Source organism: Poecilia mexicana, unplaced genomic scaffold (assembly GCF_051168715.1).
Source record: "Poecilia mexicana isolate PSO_F unplaced genomic scaffold, ASM5116871v1 ptg000069l_RagTag, whole genome shotgun sequence".
Taxonomy (NCBI): Eukaryota; Metazoa; Chordata; class Actinopteri; order Cyprinodontiformes; family Poeciliidae; genus Poecilia; species Poecilia mexicana.
In genome coordinates this window covers 57501-76590 of record NW_028263423.1, presented here as the reverse complement: position 1 = coordinate 76590, position 19090 = coordinate 57501, and the positions used below count along the sequence as shown (strand labels likewise).

The window sequence follows — 19090 nt, the reverse complement described above, 5'->3', positions numbered from 1 at the left end:
TGGGATCTGTGGTTGATCCCCAGAGAGAGGATCAGACGCTCGACACCCTCGTTGATCTGCGTTCTTCCAAACAGGTGTGTCAGATGTCTCCATCTGGCACCGGAGAAGCTGATGACCTGCAGATCAGGGTTGCTCACGTTCGGGAACCTCGCTACGTTGGAGTCTCCGATGATGACACATCTGCTGTCGAGGTTGAGGGCCCAGTTCCTGGTCTTGGACAGGACGCCCTCCTGCCCGGCTGTCATCAGGGCCCGGCCGACAGAAGGGCCCGTGGGGCCGGCCGTGGAGGAGACAGAGGCAGGAACACCAAACGTGAGCTTACGTTGAGTGCTGACCTGTAGCCTGCGTTGGATGGGGGCCATCCTGGGTCGCAGAGAGGTCATTCGAACTTCACGAAGGGAGGGTGTGGGGGTGGAGGAGCGGGTAGATGGAGATCTGTATCTCTGGAGCTCCTCCTGCAGGAACTCAGCCACAAAGGAGATGTCCTCATCTAGAGCAGGAGTTGACCTTCTCTGTGGAGGAGCAGGCACAGGGGTTTGAGCTGTTCTCCGGGGGACAGAGGTGGTTTCTCTGGCTGGGTCCTGCTGACGTTGGGGCAGAGGAGTGATGTTCTCTGCTGCATGGTGAGGGGGAGGGGGGCTGCATGCTGCATCCAGGCTCCTCACAGATGTCACAGGTGACCAGTCATTTTGGGGAGGATCTGTCATGGTAGCTGTGGTTGACATGACAGGTCTAGGGGGTGGGGGAGGAGGGGGGGAGGGAGAGGAGGAGGAAGAGGAGGGGGAAGATCGAGGGACCACCGGTTGGGAGGGGGAACGGTGGAAGTAATCATATTCATCCTCCTCCTCTGTAGTTGCAGCTTGAGTTGGTGGAGGGTGATCAGCAGGTTCACCCTCTGTTTCTGCAGCTTGCTGAGGTGGCCCATCATCCTCTGTATTCAGGTGCCGAGAGGATGGGTTGGATGAGGAGGAGGAGGAAGCAGCAGAGGATCCAGCAGGAGAGGGGGGAGCCCCATCATCATCTGAGGCCAGCAGGTAAGCCTGGACATCATCTGCTACAGATGGGTTGAATCTTTTGCCCAGGTTGCGTTTGGCCCATTTCACAGCAACCTCCAGCGGTTGCAGCATGTCGCCACCTAGTGCCAGAAGCAGCTGTTTTTCTTCTTCTTGCACATCCTGATAGTGTTGCCTCAGGATGCACATTGTGTTGAAGGCCCAGTTCCTGGCATTTCCATCAATTAAATCGAGTGTTTTAATTGATGGATTGGCAGGTTTGATCGCCTCAGCCAGGTTGATGGTGATCCGCTGGATGGCCGGTGGGTCACGATCTTTCTGGGATACATTGTTGAGGTGGTGGGTGGCTTTAAGCAGCCTGTGTAGGGATCTGACCTTAACGGTAAAGTCCGGGTCGTCCGATTGCTGGTATTCGGTGCGGTTCGGCCTGTTCCGTGGTGCTGGGCGTGGTTGGGGCTGGCGTTGCTGCCGCTGCTGAGGCTGCTGTCGCTGCTGTCTCCGTTGCTGGCGCTGCTGCTGTTGCCACTGATGTTGCTGGTGCTGATGCTGCTGGTTGTGGTTCCGACGTGGTGCTCCGTTGTTGTTCCAGCCCCGGGAGTCAGTACGTGGTTGGCGGTACTGGTTGCGGGGCTGGGAGCGGTATGGTTGTGGTCGGAAGTCCACATCGCGACCATAAGGACGCGGCTCACGGCGTTGCGGAGGGTACCTCTGACGTGGCTGGAAGGATCCGCCGTGTCGGGAAGGAGGGTACTGCCGCTGGCGGTGTTGTGGACCGGAGCTTCTGCTGCGATCCGCCGTGGGGTAGCGGGTCACCGAAGCATAGCTGGGCCTCCAGCGTTGTTGAGGGGGGTCCCAGTTGTTCGGTGCCGCTTCGTAGCTCCGGAGGTAGCGGTTCTCCAGTTGCCGGTTGCGTTGTCTGCCGCGGTGGTAGTGGACTGTTGTCCAGTTGTCATCCTCATAATCCAGAGGATCAGAATTCCAAACCATTTTGGATGGATGATAAAAAAAGTTTTATAAAAAAATCTAAACTGTGATTAAATGAAAAAATAAAAATTAACTAAAATAGAATAAATGAAAAATCGGGAAAACTGAACTGCTTTTAAGGCCGTTCGGCACTTATTTTATTCAGAACACGAGACAAGCAAACAAAACGCGACGTTTCGGTCAAAATTAAACCTTCATCAGGCAGTCTGCTGTCTCAACTAAGAACATCGGTTAAGATTCAAGTATATAAAGCAGAACAGTTTCAAATTTCGCACTTCAAACAAGCAGAATAAACAGTTGGCTCTGATTGGCCGAACGAGTGCAGGTAACACGTCATAGAACAGGAAGGGAGGGGGGAGGCTGAGGAGGAGATTTAAACATATACAAACACCAAATAGCGCTCCCGCCCCCTACTGGTCAAAAAAAGGAACTGTATCCAGTGCAGTGGAAGGCCAACAAACATATTTACAGGTCAGGATGGCAAAACCATAGAAAATCAATAAAATTATGCAACATATTTACATATTTACAAGGATAGTTCAATATTTACATTATATATACATGTTTTAATAAAAATTAGGTTTTAAACAACTTTTATTCAACCGTTCAGGATTAAAAATAAAAGTCAAACATATAAATTAAGACAGGTGATGCACAGCGTGAGTGTTTAGGGATTTTGGTTAGGGGAAATATTTACATTTAGGGTTAAAATTATAAATTAGGGTTAATAATGCATAGTTTTAAGTGGTTAGGGTTAGAAAAAAATCTTTGGTAAGGGCATAAAAAAAAAAAAAAAAAAAAAAAAAAAAAAAAAAAAAAAAAAAATATACAAATTAGGATGGTTAGGGTTAGAGAAAAATCTTTGGTAAGGGCATAAAGAAAGATATTCAAATTAGGAGGGGGTCAAAGGTTAGGATTAGGCAAGGGAATGGGACTTTAGGTTTAGGCACTAATCCTTGATTGTTTCTGTGTTTTAAACAGGTGTGGAGGGATCCCATGGTCACCACAGAGAAGACAGGACACTGAAGAAGAACCCAGGCGGGAGGCACTGGCTGGTTAGGACGAGTGTTGCGGGTTGGAGCAGGGTTTGGGTTCAAGGTCAAAGGTCAGGAAACCAATATTGGTTCCCCAAACCAATGCCTCTTACCCTCTACCCCGCCCAGATGCACGGGCACGTCCCGCCCGGAGAATCAACAGTGCAGCCTATCTCTCGTTGAGGCCCCTGGGGATCTTAGTGTCCAACCTGTGGATCCAGAGCCTTTCAGCTCTCCTCCTCTGGGCCGGAGACCACGCCGGGTTGGAGTTCAGCACCAGAGCCGAAACAGAGGTCCAACCGTGCCTAATAAAGTGTCGAATTAGGGGTACATGTGTCTTTTTTTGCTTTTGAATATTATGTCTGTGTTGGACAAAACGGGTGAGGAGGGTGTTTCCCGTTTCGCCGACATAATTCATTTTACAAATTTTACATGTGATTAGATAAACACAATTTTTTAATTTAGGGTGGCCTAATTGATCTAATTTAAAAATTGTGTTGTTAAATTTATTTTGTACCCAACTCAACTGTTTGAAAAAATCACTCTGACCTTTCACCTTGGGTTTCTCCAGAGGTTTGACTTCAGCTTTAACTAGGAAGTCTCTCAAATTTTTGTTCCTTTTATATGCCGCAATTATTCTATAATTTTGAAGTAAAGAGGTTTCTGATTGGAATTTGGTGAAATTTTGTTTAATATTATATACAAATTGGCCTGCTGAAGAGGTGAAGGTTGTGATCAGAGGAAGTAGGGGAGACGGATCGGGGGGTCTGGACTCAAGGAAGCCTTTCCTACATGCCCTGAGGAAAGTCCTGGAATATCCTCTTTTGGAAAGTGCAGAGAACAGGATCTTAACAGCCTCCTCAAAATCTGCTCTCTGCGTACATATCCTGTGGAATCTGAGGAGTTGTGACTTGATGAGGCCGGCATATGTGTGCCTTGGGTGATAACTGGTTTTAAATAAGAGGGCATGTGTGTCTGTTTCTTTGAAAAAAACCTTGATATCCAATTTGTGTGTCGTGTCAAAATTTGGTCCTTTAAAGGTGGTTGTGTCCAGAAAATCTACCGCTTTAACGCTTGTAGTGGACTTGACTGTAATGGAGGGATTGTATGTGTTTAAATGATTGAGGAATTCCTTAAAGTCTTCTTCAGAATGAGTCCAGACCCCCCAGATGTCGTCCAGGTATCTGAAATAAAATAAAGGGGTCTTTCTGCAAGTGCTGAGGGCACCCTCCTCCCAGTCAGCCATGAATATATTTGCATAGGCAGGTGCAAATTTTTTACCCATGGCTGTACCTTTCACTTGCAGGAAGAAGTTTCCGTCAAAAACAAAGTCATTCCTTTTCAGGTTGATCTCCAGCAGCTGGATTAATTCACGATCTGGCCTCCTCGAATCTGGGTACTTAAAGAATATTCTTTTAATGCAACTAATTCCTTCATTTATATCAATGTTAGTGTACAAACTGTCTATGTCAATGGTAAATAGAATAGAGTCCTGAGGTAGGGAAATTAATTTGATTTTTTCAATAAAATCATAGGTATCTTTAATATAGCTTTTGTGTAATATGGATAGAGGGTATAAATAATGATCAATAAATTCTGCTGTGTTATATGTTTCACTCCCACAGTCTGAAACAATTGGTCTTCCATGTGGGATCTCATTTTTCTTGCTCCAAGCTTCTCTTTTTTTGTGTATTTTAGGGAGCAAATAAAATCTCCTGGCTCTGGGTTCAGGAGGCCCAAGCAGGTAAGATTTTTGTTTAGCATTAATGAATTTCTTTTTATGTAGATTGTCAATTATTTTTCTAATTAGGGGGGCTGTTTCTTTATAAATAGGAGCATCCAATTTCTTATAATATGTTTGATTGTATAATTGTTTATAGCCCTCCCACAGGTACTGTTCTCTATCCATAATCACAATAGCACTGCCTTTATCAGCAGGTTTAATTATTATATTCTTGTTATCCATTAATTCTTTAAGTGCTTTGCTTTCTTCTATAGTTAGGTTAGGTATGGTTTTACTAAATTTAAAGTTTTTATCTAGGTATTTTAGATCTTTATTAATTAATTTTCCCACCTCAGGAGGAAGAGCGTCGATTGGAGGAGACCAGTCGGATTCAGGTAAGAAAGGTAGGTTCTTATTACTGTTAGATACATCATCCTTGTAATACACTGCTAGTTTAATTCTTCTGTGATACTTTTGTAATTCAAACCTCATTTGCATTTTAGTTATTTGTTTATTGTCAACCTGACTAGGAATGAAGGTTAGACCTCTGCTCAAAAGGGAACGCTGTGCATCACTCAGAATAAAGGATTTTGAAAGATTACAGATATTATTATGTACAATCTGAGAGTGCCCTTCCTTCTCTCCAAGGCTCTCAGGGCAATCTATTTTAACCACTCACCCCAGTGGTTGAGAAGACGGGATGCAGTGGCCTTGGTCCAGTGGATTCTGTCCCTGGCCACCGTGAAGGACGTCTTCTTCAGTGCAGGGATGTAGAGAGGAAGCTGCATGATGTGAGTGTTCAGGTGAGAGAGGATTGCCTGTTCATGTTGAGGCAGAGCAGATGAGAAGTTGACCTCAGGAACATAAACATCTGCATTAGGACACTTGGTCCTGGCAGCTCTCACAGCCGCCTTCATCTCTCTCACAACAGCTTCCTTGTTTCTCTGGGATCTGTGGTTGATCCCCAGAGAGAGGATCAGACGCTCGACACCCTCGTTGATCTGCGTTCTTCCAAACAGGTGTGTCAGATGTCTCCATCTGGCACCGGAGAAGCTGATGACCTGCAGATCAGGGTTGCTCACGTTCGGGAACCTCGCTACGTTGGAGTCTCCGATGATGACACATCTGCTGTCGAGGTTGAGGGCCCAGTTCCTGGTCTTGGACAGGACGCCCTCCTGCCCGGCTGTCATCAGGGCCCGGCCGACAGAAGGGCCCGTGGGGCCGGCCGTGGAGGAGACAGAGGCAGGAACACCAAACGTGAGCTTACGTTGAGTGCTGACCTGTAGCCTGCGTTGGATGGGGGCCATCCTGGGTCGCAGAGAGGTCATTCGAACTTCACGAAGGGAGGGTGTGGGGGTGGAGGAGCGGGTAGATGGAGATCTGTATCTCTGGAGCTCCTCCTGCAGGAACTCAGCCACAAAGGAGATGTCCTCATCTAGAGCAGGAGTTGACCTTCTCTGTGGAGGAGCAGGCACAGGGGTTTGAGCTGTTCTCCGGGGGACAGAGGTGGTTTCTCTGGCTGGGTCCTGCTGACGTTGGGGCAGAGGAGTGATGTTCTCTGCTGCATGGTGAGGGGGAGGGGGGCTGCATGCTGCATCCAGGCTCCTCACAGATGTCACAGGTGACCAGTCATTTTGGGGAGGATCTGTCATGGTAGCTGTGGTTGACATGACAGGTCTAGGGGGTGGGGGAGGAGGGGGGGAGGGAGAGGAGGAGGAAGAGGAGGGGGAAGATCGAGGGACCACCGGTTGGGAGGGGGAACGGTGGAAGTAATCATATTCATCCTCCTCCTCTGTAGTTGCAGCTTGAGTTGGTGGAGGGTGATCAGCAGGTTCACCCTCTGTTTCTGCAGCTTGCTGAGGTGGCCCATCATCCTCTGTATTCAGGTGCCGAGAGGATGGGTTGGATGAGGAGGAGGAGGAAGCAGCAGAGGATCCAGCAGGAGAGGGGGGAGCCCCATCATCATCTGAGGCCAGCAGGTAAGCCTGGACATCATCTGCTACAGATGGGTTGAATCTTTTGCCCAGGTTGCGTTTGGCCCATTTCACAGCAACCTCCAGCGGTTGCAGCATGTCGCCACCTAGTGCCAGAAGCAGCTGTTTTTCTTCTTCTTGCACATCCTGATAGTGTTGCCTCAGGATGCACATTGTGTTGAAGGCCCAGTTCCTGGCATTTCCATCAATTAAATCGAGTGTTTTAATTGATGGATTGGCAGGTTTGATCGCCTCAGCCAGGTTGATGGTGATCCGCTGGATGGCCGGTGGGTCACGATCTTTCTGGGATACATTGTTGAGGTGGTGGGTGGCTTTAAGCAGCCTGTGTAGGGATCTGACCTTAACGGTAAAGTCCGGGTCGTCCGATTGCTGGTATTCGGTGCGGTTCGGCCTGTTCCGTGGTGCTGGGCGTGGTTGGGGCTGGCGTTGCTGCCGCTGCTGAGGCTGCTGTCGCTGCTGTCTCCGTTGCTGGCGCTGCTGCTGTTGCCACTGATGTTGCTGGTGCTGATGCTGCTGGTTGTGGTTCCGACGTGGTGCTCCGTTGTTGTTCCAGCCCCGGGAGTCAGTACGTGGTTGGCGGTACTGGTTGCGGGGCTGGGAGCGGTATGGTTGTGGTCGGAAGTCCACATCGCGACCATAAGGACGCGGCTCACGGCGTTGCGGAGGGTACCTCTGACGTGGCTGGAAGGATCCGCCGTGTCGGGAAGGAGGGTACTGCCGCTGGCGGTGTTGTGGACCGGAGCTTCTGCTGCGATCCGCCGTGGGGTAGCGGGTCACCGAAGCATAGCTGGGCCTCCAGCGTTGTTGAGGGGGGTCCCAGTTGTTCGGTGCCGCTTCGTAGCTCCGGAGGTAGCGGTTCTCCAGTTGCCGGTTGCGTTGTCTGCCGCGGTGGTAGTGGACTGTTGTCCAGTTGTCATCCTCATAATCCAGAGGATCAGAATTCCAAACCATTTTGGATGGATGATAAAAAAAGTTTTATAAAAAAATCTAAACTGTGATTAAATGAAAAAATAAAAATTAACTAAAATAGAATAAATGAAAAATCGGGAAAACTGAACTGCTTTTAAGGCCGTTCGGCACTTATTTTATTCAGAACACGAGACAAGCAAACAAAACGCGACGTTTCGGTCAAAATTAAACCTTCATCAGGCAGTCTGCTGTCTCAACTAAGAACATCGGTTAAGATTCAAGTATATAAAGCAGAACAGTTTCAAATTTCGCACTTCAAACAAGCAGAATAAACAGTTGGCTCTGATTGGCCGAACGAGTGCAGGTAACACGTCATAGAACAGGAAGGGAGGGGGGAGGCTGAGGAGGAGATTTAAACATATACAAACACCAAATAGCGCTCCCGCCCCCTACTGGTCAAAAAAAGGAACTGTATCCAGTGCAGTGGAAGGCCAACAAACATATTTACAGGTCAGGATGGCAAAACCATAGAAAATCAATAAAATTATGCAACATATTTACATATTTACAAGGATAGTTCAATATTTACATTATATATACATGTTTTAATAAAAATTAGGTTTTAAACAACTTTTATTCAACCGTTCAGGATTAAAAATAAAAGTCAAACATATAAATTAAGACAGGTGATGCACAGCGTGAGTGTTTAGGGATTTTGGTTAGGGGAAATATTTACATTTAGGGTTAAAATTATAAATTAGGGTTAATAATGCATAGTTTTAAGTGGTTAGGGTTAGAAAAAAATCTTTGGTAAGGGCATAAAAGAAAAATATACAAATTAGGATGGTTAGGGTTAGAGAAAAATCTTTGGTAAGGGCATAAAGAAAGATATTCAAATTAGGAGGGGGTCAAAGGTTAGGATTAGGCAAGGGAATGGGACTTTAGGTTTAGGCACTAATCCTTGATTGTTTCTGTGTTTTAAACAGGTGTGGAGGGATCCCATGGTCACCACAGAGAAGACAGGACACTGAAGAAGAACCCAGGCGGGAGGCACTGGCTGGTTAGGACGAGTGTTGCGGGTTGGAGCAGGGTTTGGGTTCAAGGTCAAAGGTCAGGAAACCAATATTGGTTCCCCAAACCAATGCCTCTTACCCTCTACCCCGCCCAGATGCACGGGCACGTCCCGCCCGGAGAATCAACAGTGCAGCCTATCTCTCGTTGAGGCCCCTGGGGATCTTAGTGTCCAACCTGTGGATCCAGAGCCTTTCAGCTCTCCTCCTCTGGGCCGGAGACCACGCCGGGTTGGAGTTCAGCACCAGAGCCGAAACAGAGGTCCAACCGTGCCTAATAAAGTGTCGAATTAGGGGTACATGTGTCTTTTTTTGCTTTTGAATATTATGTCTGTGTTGGACAAAACGGGTGAGGAGGGTGTTTCCCGTTTCGCCGACATAATTCATTTTACAAATTTTACATGTGATTAGATAAACACAATTTTTTAATTTAGGGTGGCCTAATTGATCTAATTTAAAAATTGTGTTGTTAAATTTATTTTGTACCCAACTCAACTGTTTGAAAAAATCACTCTGACCTTTCACCTTGGGTTTCTCCAGAGGTTTGACTTCAGCTTTAACTAGGAAGTCTCTCAAATTTTTGTTCCTTTTATATGCCGCAATTATTCTATAATTTTGAAGTAAAGAGGTTTCTGATTGGAATTTGGTGAAATTTTGTTTAATATTATATACAAATTGGCCTGCTGAAGAGGTGAAGGTTGTGATCAGAGGAAGTAGGGGAGACGGATCGGGGGGTCTGGACTCAAGGAAGCCTTTCCTACATGCCCTGAGGAAAGTCCTGGAATATCCTCTTTTGGAAAGTGCAGAGAACAGGATCTTAACAGCCTCCTCAAAATCTGCTCTCTGCGTACATATCCTGTGGAATCTGAGGAGTTGTGACTTGATGAGGCCGGCATATGTGTGCCTTGGGTGATAACTGGTTTTAAATAAGAGGGCATGTGTGTCTGTTTCTTTGAAAAAAACCTTGATATCCAATTTGTGTGTCGTGTCAAAATTTGGTCCTTTAAAGGTGGTTGTGTCCAGAAAATCTACCGCTTTAACGCTTGTAGTGGACTTGACTGTAATGGAGGGATTGTATGTGTTTAAATGATTGAGGAATTCCTTAAAGTCTTCTTCAGAATGAGTCCAGACCCCCCAGATGTCGTCCAGGTATCTGAAATAAAATAAAGGGGTCTTTCTGCAAGTGCTGAGGGCACCCTCCTCCCAGTCAGCCATGAATATATTTGCATAGGCAGGTGCAAATTTTTTACCCATGGCTGTACCTTTCACTTGCAGGAAGAAGTTTCCGTCAAAAACAAAGTCATTCCTTTTCAGGTTGATCTCCAGCAGCTGGATTAATTCACGATCTGGCCTCCTCGAATCTGGGTACTTAAAGAATATTCTTTTAATGCAACTAATTCCTTCATTTATATCAATGTTAGTGTACAAACTGTCTATGTCAATGGTAAATAGAATAGAGTCCTGAGGTAGGGAAATTAATTTGATTTTTTCAATAAAATCATAGGTATCTTTAATATAGCTTTTGTGTAATATGGATAGAGGGTATAAATAATGATCAATAAATTCTGCTGTGTTATATGTTTCACTCCCACAGTCTGAAACAATTGGTCTTCCATGTGGGATCTCATTTTTCTTGCTCCAAGCTTCTCTTTTTTTGTGTATTTTAGGGAGCAAATAAAATCTCCTGGCTCTGGGTTCAGGAGGCCCAAGCAGGTAAGATTTTTGTTTAGCATTAATGAATTTCTTTTTATGTAGATTGTCAATTATTTTTCTAATTAGGGGGGCTGTTTCTTTATAAATAGGAGCATCCAATTTCTTATAATATGTTTGATTGTATAATTGTTTATAGCCCTCCCACAGGTACTGTTCTCTATCCATAATCACAATAGCACTGCCTTTATCAGCAGGTTTAATTATTATATTCTTGTTATCCATTAATTCTTTAAGTGCTTTGCTTTCTTCTATAGTTAGGTTAGGTATGGTTTTACTAAATTTAAAGTTTTTATCTAGGTATTTTAGATCTTTATTAATTAATTTTCCCACCTCAGGAGGAAGAGCGTCGATTGGAGGAGACCAGTCGGATTCAGGTAAGAAAGGTAGGTTCTTATTACTGTTAGATACATCATCCTTGTAATACACTGCTAGTTTAATTCTTCTGTGATACTTTTGTAATTCAAACCTCATTTGCATTTTAGTTATTTGTTTATTGTCAACCTGACTAGGAATGAAGGTTAGACCTCTGCTCAAAAGGGAACGCTGTGCATCACTCAGAATAAAGGATTTTGAAAGATTACAGATATTATTATGTACAATCTGAGAGTGCCCTTCCTTCTCTCCAAGGCTCTCAGGGCAATCTATTTTAACCACTCACCCCAGTGGTTGAGAAGACGGGATGCAGTGGCCTTGGTCCAGTGGATTCTGTCCCTGGCCACCGTGAAGGACGTCTTCTTCAGTGCAGGGATGTAGAGAGGAAGCTGCATGATGTGAGTGTTCAGGTGAGAGAGGATTGCCTGTTCATGTTGAGGCAGAGCAGATGAGAAGTTGACCTCAGGAACATAAACATCTGCATTAGGACACTTGGTCCTGGCAGCTCTCACAGCCGCCTTCATCTCTCTCACAACAGCTTCCTTGTTTCTCTGGGATCTGTGGTTGATCCCCAGAGAGAGGATCAGACGCTCGACACCCTCGTTGATCTGCGTTCTTCCAAACAGGTGTGTCAGATGTCTCCATCTGGCACCGGAGAAGCTGATGACCTGCAGATCAGGGTTGCTCACGTTCGGGAACCTCGCTACGTTGGAGTCTCCGATGATGACACATCTGCTGTCGAGGTTGAGGGCCCAGTTCCTGGTCTTGGACAGGACGCCCTCCTGCCCGGCTGTCATCAGGGCCCGGCCGACAGAAGGGCCCGTGGGGCCGGCCGTGGAGGAGACAGAGGCAGGAACACCAAACGTGAGCTTACGTTGAGTGCTGACCTGTAGCCTGCGTTGGATGGGGGCCATCCTGGGTCGCAGAGAGGTCATTCGAACTTCACGAAGGGAGGGTGTGGGGGTGGAGGAGCGGGTAGATGGAGATCTGTATCTCTGGAGCTCCTCCTGCAGGAACTCAGCCACAAAGGAGATGTCCTCATCTAGAGCAGGAGTTGACCTTCTCTGTGGAGGAGCAGGCACAGGGGTTTGAGCTGTTCTCCGGGGGACAGAGGTGGTTTCTCTGGCTGGGTCCTGCTGACGTTGGGGCAGAGGAGTGATGTTCTCTGCTGCATGGTGAGGGGGAGGGGGGCTGCATGCTGCATCCAGGCTCCTCACAGATGTCACAGGTGACCAGTCATTTTGGGGAGGATCTGTCATGGTAGCTGTGGTTGACATGACAGGTCTAGGGGGTGGGGGAGGAGGGGGGGAGGGAGAGGAGGAGGAAGAGGAGGGGGAAGATCGAGGGACCACCGGTTGGGAGGGGGAACGGTGGAAGTAATCATATTCATCCTCCTCCTCTGTAGTTGCAGCTTGAGTTGGTGGAGGGTGATCAGCAGGTTCACCCTCTGTTTCTGCAGCTTGCTGAGGTGGCCCATCATCCTCTGTATTCAGGTGCCGAGAGGATGGGTTGGATGAGGAGGAGGAGGAAGCAGCAGAGGATCCAGCAGGAGAGGGGGGAGCCCCATCATCATCTGAGGCCAGCAGGTAAGCCTGGACATCATCTGCTACAGATGGGTTGAATCTTTTGCCCAGGTTGCGTTTGGCCCATTTCACAGCAACCTCCAGCGGTTGCAGCATGTCGCCACCTAGTGCCAGAAGCAGCTGTTTTTCTTCTTCTTGCACATCCTGATAGTGTTGCCTCAGGATGCACATTGTGTTGAAGGCCCAGTTCCTGGCATTTCCATCAATTAAATCGAGTGTTTTAATTGATGGATTGGCAGGTTTGATCGCCTCAGCCAGGTTGATGGTGATCCGCTGGATGGCCGGTGGGTCACGATCTTTCTGGGATACATTGTTGAGGTGGTGGGTGGCTTTAAGCAGCCTGTGTAGGGATCTGACCTTAACGGTAAAGTCCGGGTCGTCCGATTGCTGGTATTCGGTGCGGTTCGGCCTGTTCCGTGGTGCTGGGCGTGGTTGGGGCTGGCGTTGCTGCCGCTGCTGAGGCTGCTGTCGCTGCTGTCTCCGTTGCTGGCGCTGCTGCTGTTGCCACTGATGTTGCTGGTGCTGATGCTGCTGGTTGTGGTTCCGACGTGGTGCTCCGTTGTTGTTCCAGCCCCGGGAGTCAGTACGTGGTTGGCGGTACTGGTTGCGGGGCTGGGAGCGGTATGGTTGTGGTCGGAAGTCCACATCGCGACCATAAGGACGCGGCTCACGGCGTTGCGGAGGGTACCTCTGACGTGGCTGGAAGGATCCGCCGTGTCGGGAAGGAGGGTACTGCCGCTGGCGGTGTTGTGGACCGGAGCTTCTGCTGCGATCCGCCGTGGGGTAGCGGGTCACCGAAGCATAGCTGGGCCTCCAGCGTTGTTGAGGGGGGTCCCAGTTGTTCGGTGCCGCTTCGTAGCTCCGGAGGTAGCGGTTCTCCAGTTGCCGGTTGCGTTGTCTGCCGCGGTGGTAGTGGACTGTTGTCCAGTTGTCATCCTCATAATCCAGAGGATCAGAATTCCAAACCATTTTGGATGGATGATAAAAAAAGTTTTATAAAAAAATCTAAACTGTGATTAAATGAAAAAATAAAAATTAACTAAAATAGAATAAATGAAAAATCGGGAAAACTGAACTGCTTTTAAGGCCGTTCGGCACTTATTTTATTCAGAACACGAGACAAGCAAACAAAACGCGACGTTTCGGTCAAAATTAAACCTTCATCAGGCAGTCTGCTGTCTCAACTAAGAACATCGGTTAAGATTCAAGTATATAAAGCAGAACAGTTTCAAATTTCGCACTTCAAACAAGCAGAATAAACAGTTGGCTCTGATTGGCCGAACGAGTGCAGGTAACACGTCATAGAACAGGAAGGGAGGGGGGAGGCTGAGGAGGAGATTTAAACATATACAAACACCAAATAGCGCTCCCGCCCCCTACTGGTCAAAAAAAGGAACTGTATCCAGTGCAGTGGAAGGCCAACAAACATATTTACAGGTCAGGATGGCAAAACCATAGAAAATCAATAAAATTATGCAACATATTTACATATTTACAAGGATAGTTCAATATTTACATTATATATACATGTTTTAATAAAAATTAGGTTTTAAACAACTTTTATTCAACCGTTCAGGATTAAAAATAAAAGTCAAACATATAAATTAAGACAGGTGATGCACAGCGTGAGTGTTTAGGGATTTTGGTTAGGGGAAATATTTACATTTAGGGTTAAAATTATAAATTAGGGTTAATAATGCATAGTTTTAAGTGGTTAGGGTTAGAAAAAAATCTTTGGTAAGGGCATAAAAAAAAAAAAAAATATACAAATTAGGATGGTTAGGGTTAGAGAAAAATCTTTGGTAAGGGCATAAAGAAAGATATTCAAATTAGGAGGGGGTCAAAGGTTAGGATTAGGCAAGGGAATGGGACTTTAGGTTTAGGCACTAATCCTTGATTGTTTCTGTGTTTTAAACAGGTGTGGAGGGATCCCATGGTCACCACAGAGAAGACAGGACACTGAAGAAGAACCCAGGCGGGAGGCACTGGCTGGTTAGGACGAGTGTTGCGGGTTGGAGCAGGGTTTGGGTTCAAGGTCAAAGGTCAGGAAACCAATATTGGTTCCCCAAACCAATGCCTCTTACCCTCTACCCCGCCCAGATGCACGGGCACGTCCCGCCCGGAGAATCAACAGTGCAGCCTATCTCTCGTTGAGGCCCCTGGGGATCTTAGTGTCCAACCTGTGGATCCAGAGCCTTTCAGCTCTCCTCCTCTGGGCCGGAGACCACGCCGGGTTGGAGTTCAGCACCAGAGCCGAAACAGAGGTCCAACCGTGCCTAATAAAGTGTCGAATTAGGGGTACATGTGTCTTTTTTTGCTTTTGAATATTATGTCTGTGTTGGACAAAACGGGTGAGGAGGGTGTTTCCCGTTTCGCCGACATAATTCATTTTACAAATTTTACATGTGATTAGATAAACACAATTTTTTAATTTAGGGTGGCCTAATTGATCTAATTTAAAAATTGTGTTGTTAAATTTATTTTGTACCCAACTCAACTGTTTGAAAAAATCACTCTGACCTTTCACCTTGGGTTTCTCCAGAGGTTTGACTTCAGCTTTAACTAGGAAGTCTCTCAAATTTTTGTTCCTTTTATATGCCGCAATTATTCTATAATTTTGAAGTAAAGAGGTTTCTGATTGGAATTTGGTGAAATTTTGTTTAATATTATATACAAATTGGCCTGCTGAAGAGGTGAAGGTTGTGATCAGAGGAAGTAGGGGAGACGGATCGGGGGGTCTGGACTCAAGGAAGCCTTTCCTACATGCCCTGAGGAAAGTCCTGGAATATCCTCTTTTGGAAAGTGCAGAGAACAGGATCTTAACAGCCTCCTCAAAATCTGCTCTCTGCGTACATATCCTGTGGAATCTGAGGAGTTGTGACTTGATGAGGCCGGCATATGTGTGCCTTGGGTGATAACTGGTTTTAAATAAGAGGGCATGTGTGTCTGTTTCTTTGAAAAAAACCTTGATATCCAATTTGTGTGTCGTGTCAAAATTTGGTCCTTTAAAGGTGGTTGTGTCCAGAAAATCTACCGCTTTAACGCTTGTAGTGGACTTGACTGTAATGGAGGGATTGTATGTGTTTAAATGATTGAGGAATTCCTTAAAGTCTTCTTCAGAATGAGTCCAGACCCCCCAGATGTCGTCCAGGTATCTGAAATAAAATAAAGGGGTCTTTCTGCAAGTGCTGAGGGCACCCTCCTCCCAGTCAGCCATGAATATATTTGCATAGGCAGGTGCAAATTTTTTACCCATGGCTGTACCTTTCACTTGCAGGAAGAAGTTTCCGTCAAAAACAAAGTCATTCCTTTTCAGGTTGATCTCCAGCAGCTGGATTAATTCACGATCTGGCCTCCTCGAATCTGGGTACTTAAAGAATATTCTTTTAATGCAACTAATTCCTTCATTTATATCAATGTTAGTGTACAAACTGTCTATGTCAATGGTAAATAGAATAGAGTCCTGAGGTAGGGAAATTAATTTGATTTTTTCAATAAAATCATAGGTATCTTTAATATAGCTTTTGTGTAATATGGATAGAGGGTATAAATAATGATCAATAAATTCTGCTGTGTTATATGTTTCACTCCCACAGTCTGAAACAATTGGTCTTCCATGTGGGATCTCATTTTTCTTGCTCCAAGCTTCTCTTTTTTTGTGTATTTTAGGGAGCAAATAAAATCTCCTGGCTCTGGGTTCAGGAGGCCCAAGCAGGTAAGATTTTTGTTTAGCATTAATGAATTTCTTTTTATGTAGATTGTCAATTATTTTTCTAATTAGGGGGGCTGTTTCTTTATAAATAGGAGCATCCAATTTCTTATAATATGTTTGATTGTATAATTGTTTATAGCCCTCCCACAGGTACTGTTCTCTATCCATAATCACAATAGCACTGCCTTTATCAGCAGGTTTAATTATTATATTCTTGTTATCCATTAATTCTTTAAGTGCTTTGCTTTCTTCTATAGTTAGGTTAGGTATGGTTTTACTAAATTTAAAGTTTTTATCTAGGTATTTTAGATCTTTATTAATTAATTTTCCCACCTCAGGAGGAAGAGCGTCGATTGGAGGAGACCAGTCGGATTCAGGTAAGAAAGGTAGGTTCTTATTACTGTTAGATACATCATCCTTGTAATACACTGCTAGTTTAATTCTTCTGTGATACTTTTGTAATTCAAACCTCATTTGCATTTTAGTTATTTGTTTATTGTCAACCTGACTAGGAATGAAGGTTAGACCTCTGCTCAAAAGGGAACGCTGTGCATCACTCAGAATAAAGGATTTTGAAAGATTACAGATATTATTATGTACAATCTGAGAGTGCCCTTCCTTCTCTCCAAGGCTCTCAGGGCAATCTATTTTAACCACTCACCCCAGTGGTTGAGAAGACGGGATGCAGTGGCCTTGGTCCAGTGGATTCTGTCCCTGGCCACCGTGAAGGACGTCTTCTTCAGTGCAGGGATGTAGAGAGGAAGCTGCATGATGTGAGTGTTCAGGTGAGAGAGGATTGCCTGTTCATGTTGAGGCAGAGCAGATGAGAAGTTGACCTCAGGAACATAAACATCTGCATTAGGACACTTGGTCCTGGCAGCTCTCACAGCCGCCTTCATCTCTCTCACAACAGCTTCCTTGTTTCTCTGGGATCTGTGGTTGATCCCCAGAGAGAGGATCAGACGCTCGACACCCTCGTTGATCTGCGTTCTTCCAAACAGGTGTGTCAGATGTCTCCATCTGGCACCGGAGAAGCTGATGACCTGCAGATCAGGGTTGCTCACGTTCGGGAACCTCGCTACGTTGGAGTCTCCGATGATGACACATCTGCTGTCGAGGTTGAGGGCCCAGTTCCTGGTCTTGGACAGGACGCCCTCCTGCCCGGCTGTCATCAGGGCCCGGCCGACAGAAGGGCCCGTGGGGCCGGCCGTGGAGGAGACAGAGGCAGGAACACCAAACGTGAGCTTACGTTGAGTGCTGACCTGTAGCCTGCGTTGGATGGGGGCCATCCTGGGTCGCAGAGAGGTCATTCGAACTTCACGAAGGGAGGGTGTGGGGGTGGAGGAGCGGGTAGATGGAGATCTGTATCTCTGGAGCTCCTCCTGCAGGAACTCAGCCACAAAGGAGATGTCCTCATCTAGAGCAGGAGTTGACCTTCTCTGTGGAGGAGCAGGCACAGGGGTTTGAGCTGTTCTCCGGGGGACAGAGGTGGTTTCTCTGGCTGGGTCCTGCTGACGTTGGGGCAGAGGAGTGATGTTCTCTGCTGCATGGTGAGGGGGAGGGGGGCTGCATGCTGCATCCAGGCTCCTCACAGATGTCACAGGTGACCAGTCATTTTGGGGAGGATCTGTCATGGTAGCTGTGGTTGACATGACAGGTCTAGGGGGTGGGGGAGGAGGGGGGGAGGGAGAGGAGGAGGAAGAGGAGGGGGAAGATCGAGGGACCACCGGTTGGGAGGGGGAACGGTGGAAGTAATCATATTCATCCTCCTCCTCTGTAGTTGCAGCTTGAGTTGGTGGAGGGTGATCAGCAGGTTCACCCTCTGTTTCTGCAGCTTGCTGAGGTGGCCCATCATCCTCTGTATTCAGGTGCCGAGAGGATGGGTTGGATGAGGAGGAGGAGGAAGCAGCAGAGGATCCAGCAGGAGAGGGGGGAGCCCCATCATCATCTGAGGCCAGCAGGTAAGCCTGGACATCATCTGCTACAGATGGGTTGAATCTTTTGCCCAGGTTGCGTTTGGCCCATTTCACAGCAACCTCCAGCGGTTGCAGCATGTCGCCACCTAGTGCCAGAAGCAGCTGTTTTTCTTCTTCTTGCACATCCTGATAGTGTTGCCTCAGGATGCACATTGTGTTGAAGGCCCAGTTCCTGGCATTTCCATCAATTAAATCGAGTGTTTTAATTGATGGATTGGCAGGTTTGATCGCCTCAGCCAGGTTGATGGTGATCCGCTGGATGGCCGGTGGGTCACGATCTTTCTGGGATACATTGTTGAGGTGGTGGGTGGCTTTAAGCAGCCTGTGTAGGGATCTGACCTTAACGGTAAAGTCCGGGTCGTCCGATTGCTGGTATTCGGTGCGGTTCGGCCTGTTCCGTGGTGCTGGGCGTGGTTGGGGCTGGCGTTGCTGCCGCTGCTGAGGCTGCTGTCGCTGCTGTCTCCGTTGCTGGCGCTGCTGCTGTTGCCACTGATGTTGCTGGTGCTGATGCTGCTGGTTGTGGTTCCGACGTGGTGCTCCGTTGTTGTTCCAGCCCCGGGAGTCAGTACGTGGTTGGCGGTACTGGTTGCGGGGCTGGGAGCGGTATGGTTGTGGTCGGAAGTCCACATCGCGACCATAAGGACGCGGCTCACGGCGTTGCGGAGGGTACCTCTGACGTGGCTGGAAGGATCCGCCGTGTCGGGAAGGAGGGTACTGCCGCTGGCGGTGTTGTGGACCGGAGCTTCTGCTGCGATCCGCCGTGGGGTAGCGGGTCACCGAAGCATAGCTGGGCCTCCAGCGTTGTTGAGGGGGGTCCCAGTTGTTCGGTGCCGCTTCGTAGCTCCGGAGGTAGCGGTTCTCCAGTTGCCGGTTGCGTTGTCTGCCGCGGTGGTAGTGGACTGTTGTCCAGTTGTCATCCTCATAATCCAGAGGATCAGAATTCCAAACCATTTTGGATGGATGATAAAAAAAGTTTTATAAAAAAATCTAAACTGTGATTAAATGAA

General features: G+C 47.1%; 7 protein-coding genes across 7 annotated transcripts in view; all 7 read right to left on the bottom strand.

The window, feature by feature from the left end:
* Positions 1-37: 37 nt before the first annotated feature.
* Positions 38-2816, bottom strand: LOC148152421 (uncharacterized; the record flags this gene model as incomplete). The annotated part of the gene is made up of 1 exon (XM_088003605.1): positions 38-2816. A coding segment is annotated over exon 1 (1963 nt), but the record flags the coding sequence as incomplete, so codon positions are not given.
* Positions 2817-3200: 384 nt separating this feature from the next.
* Positions 3201-5268, bottom strand: LOC148152420 (uncharacterized). Its single transcript, XM_088003604.1, has one exon. It carries the CDS (start codon positions 5250-5252, stop codon positions 3201-3203), a length of 2052 nt encoding a protein of 683 aa, XP_087859730.1. The 5' UTR covers positions 5253-5268.
* Positions 5269-5416: 148 nt separating this feature from the next.
* Positions 5417-8951, bottom strand: LOC148152419 (uncharacterized). Its single transcript, XM_088003603.1, has one exon. The coding sequence runs from the start codon at positions 7697-7699 to the stop codon at positions 5417-5419; it is 2283 nt and encodes a 760-aa protein (XP_087859729.1). The 5' UTR covers positions 7700-8951.
* Positions 8866-10933, bottom strand: LOC148152418 (uncharacterized). The gene has a single exon (XM_088003602.1). The coding sequence runs from the start codon at positions 10915-10917 to the stop codon at positions 8866-8868; it is 2052 nt and encodes a 683-aa protein (XP_087859728.1). The 5' UTR covers positions 10918-10933.
* A 148-nt stretch (positions 10934-11081) lies between these two features.
* LOC148152417 (uncharacterized) lies at positions 11082-14095 on the bottom strand. The gene has a single exon (XM_088003601.1). The coding sequence runs from the start codon at positions 13362-13364 to the stop codon at positions 11082-11084; it is 2283 nt and encodes a 760-aa protein (XP_087859727.1). The 5' UTR covers positions 13365-14095.
* A 440-nt stretch (positions 14096-14535) lies between these two features.
* On the bottom strand, positions 14536-16603 carry LOC148152416 (uncharacterized). Its single transcript, XM_088003600.1, has one exon. The coding sequence runs from the start codon at positions 16585-16587 to the stop codon at positions 14536-14538; it is 2052 nt and encodes a 683-aa protein (XP_087859726.1). The 5' UTR covers positions 16588-16603.
* Positions 16604-16751: 148 nt separating this feature from the next.
* LOC148152415 (uncharacterized) overlaps positions 16752-19090 on the bottom strand; it is a 3100-nt gene continuing 761 nt past the window's right edge. Inside the window, exon 1 of the mRNA XM_088003599.1 lies at positions 16752-19090. This exon is cut by the window's right edge and continues 761 nt beyond it. Coding sequence (XP_087859725.1) covers positions 16752-19034 — 2283 coding nt within the window. The 5' untranslated portion in view covers positions 19035-19090.

Excerpts from the sequence above, each read along its gene's own strand:
- LOC148152420 (XM_088003604.1), bottom strand. The coding sequence starts at position 5,252 with ATGCAAATGAGGTTTGAATTACAAAAGTATCACAGAAGAATTAAACTA.
- LOC148152419 (XM_088003603.1), bottom strand. The coding sequence starts at position 7,699 with ATGGTTTGGAATTCTGATCCTCTGGATTATGAGGATGACAACTGGACA.
- LOC148152418 (XM_088003602.1), bottom strand. The coding sequence starts at position 10,917 with ATGCAAATGAGGTTTGAATTACAAAAGTATCACAGAAGAATTAAACTA.
- LOC148152417 (XM_088003601.1), bottom strand. The coding sequence starts at position 13,364 with ATGGTTTGGAATTCTGATCCTCTGGATTATGAGGATGACAACTGGACA.
- LOC148152416 (XM_088003600.1), bottom strand. The coding sequence starts at position 16,587 with ATGCAAATGAGGTTTGAATTACAAAAGTATCACAGAAGAATTAAACTA.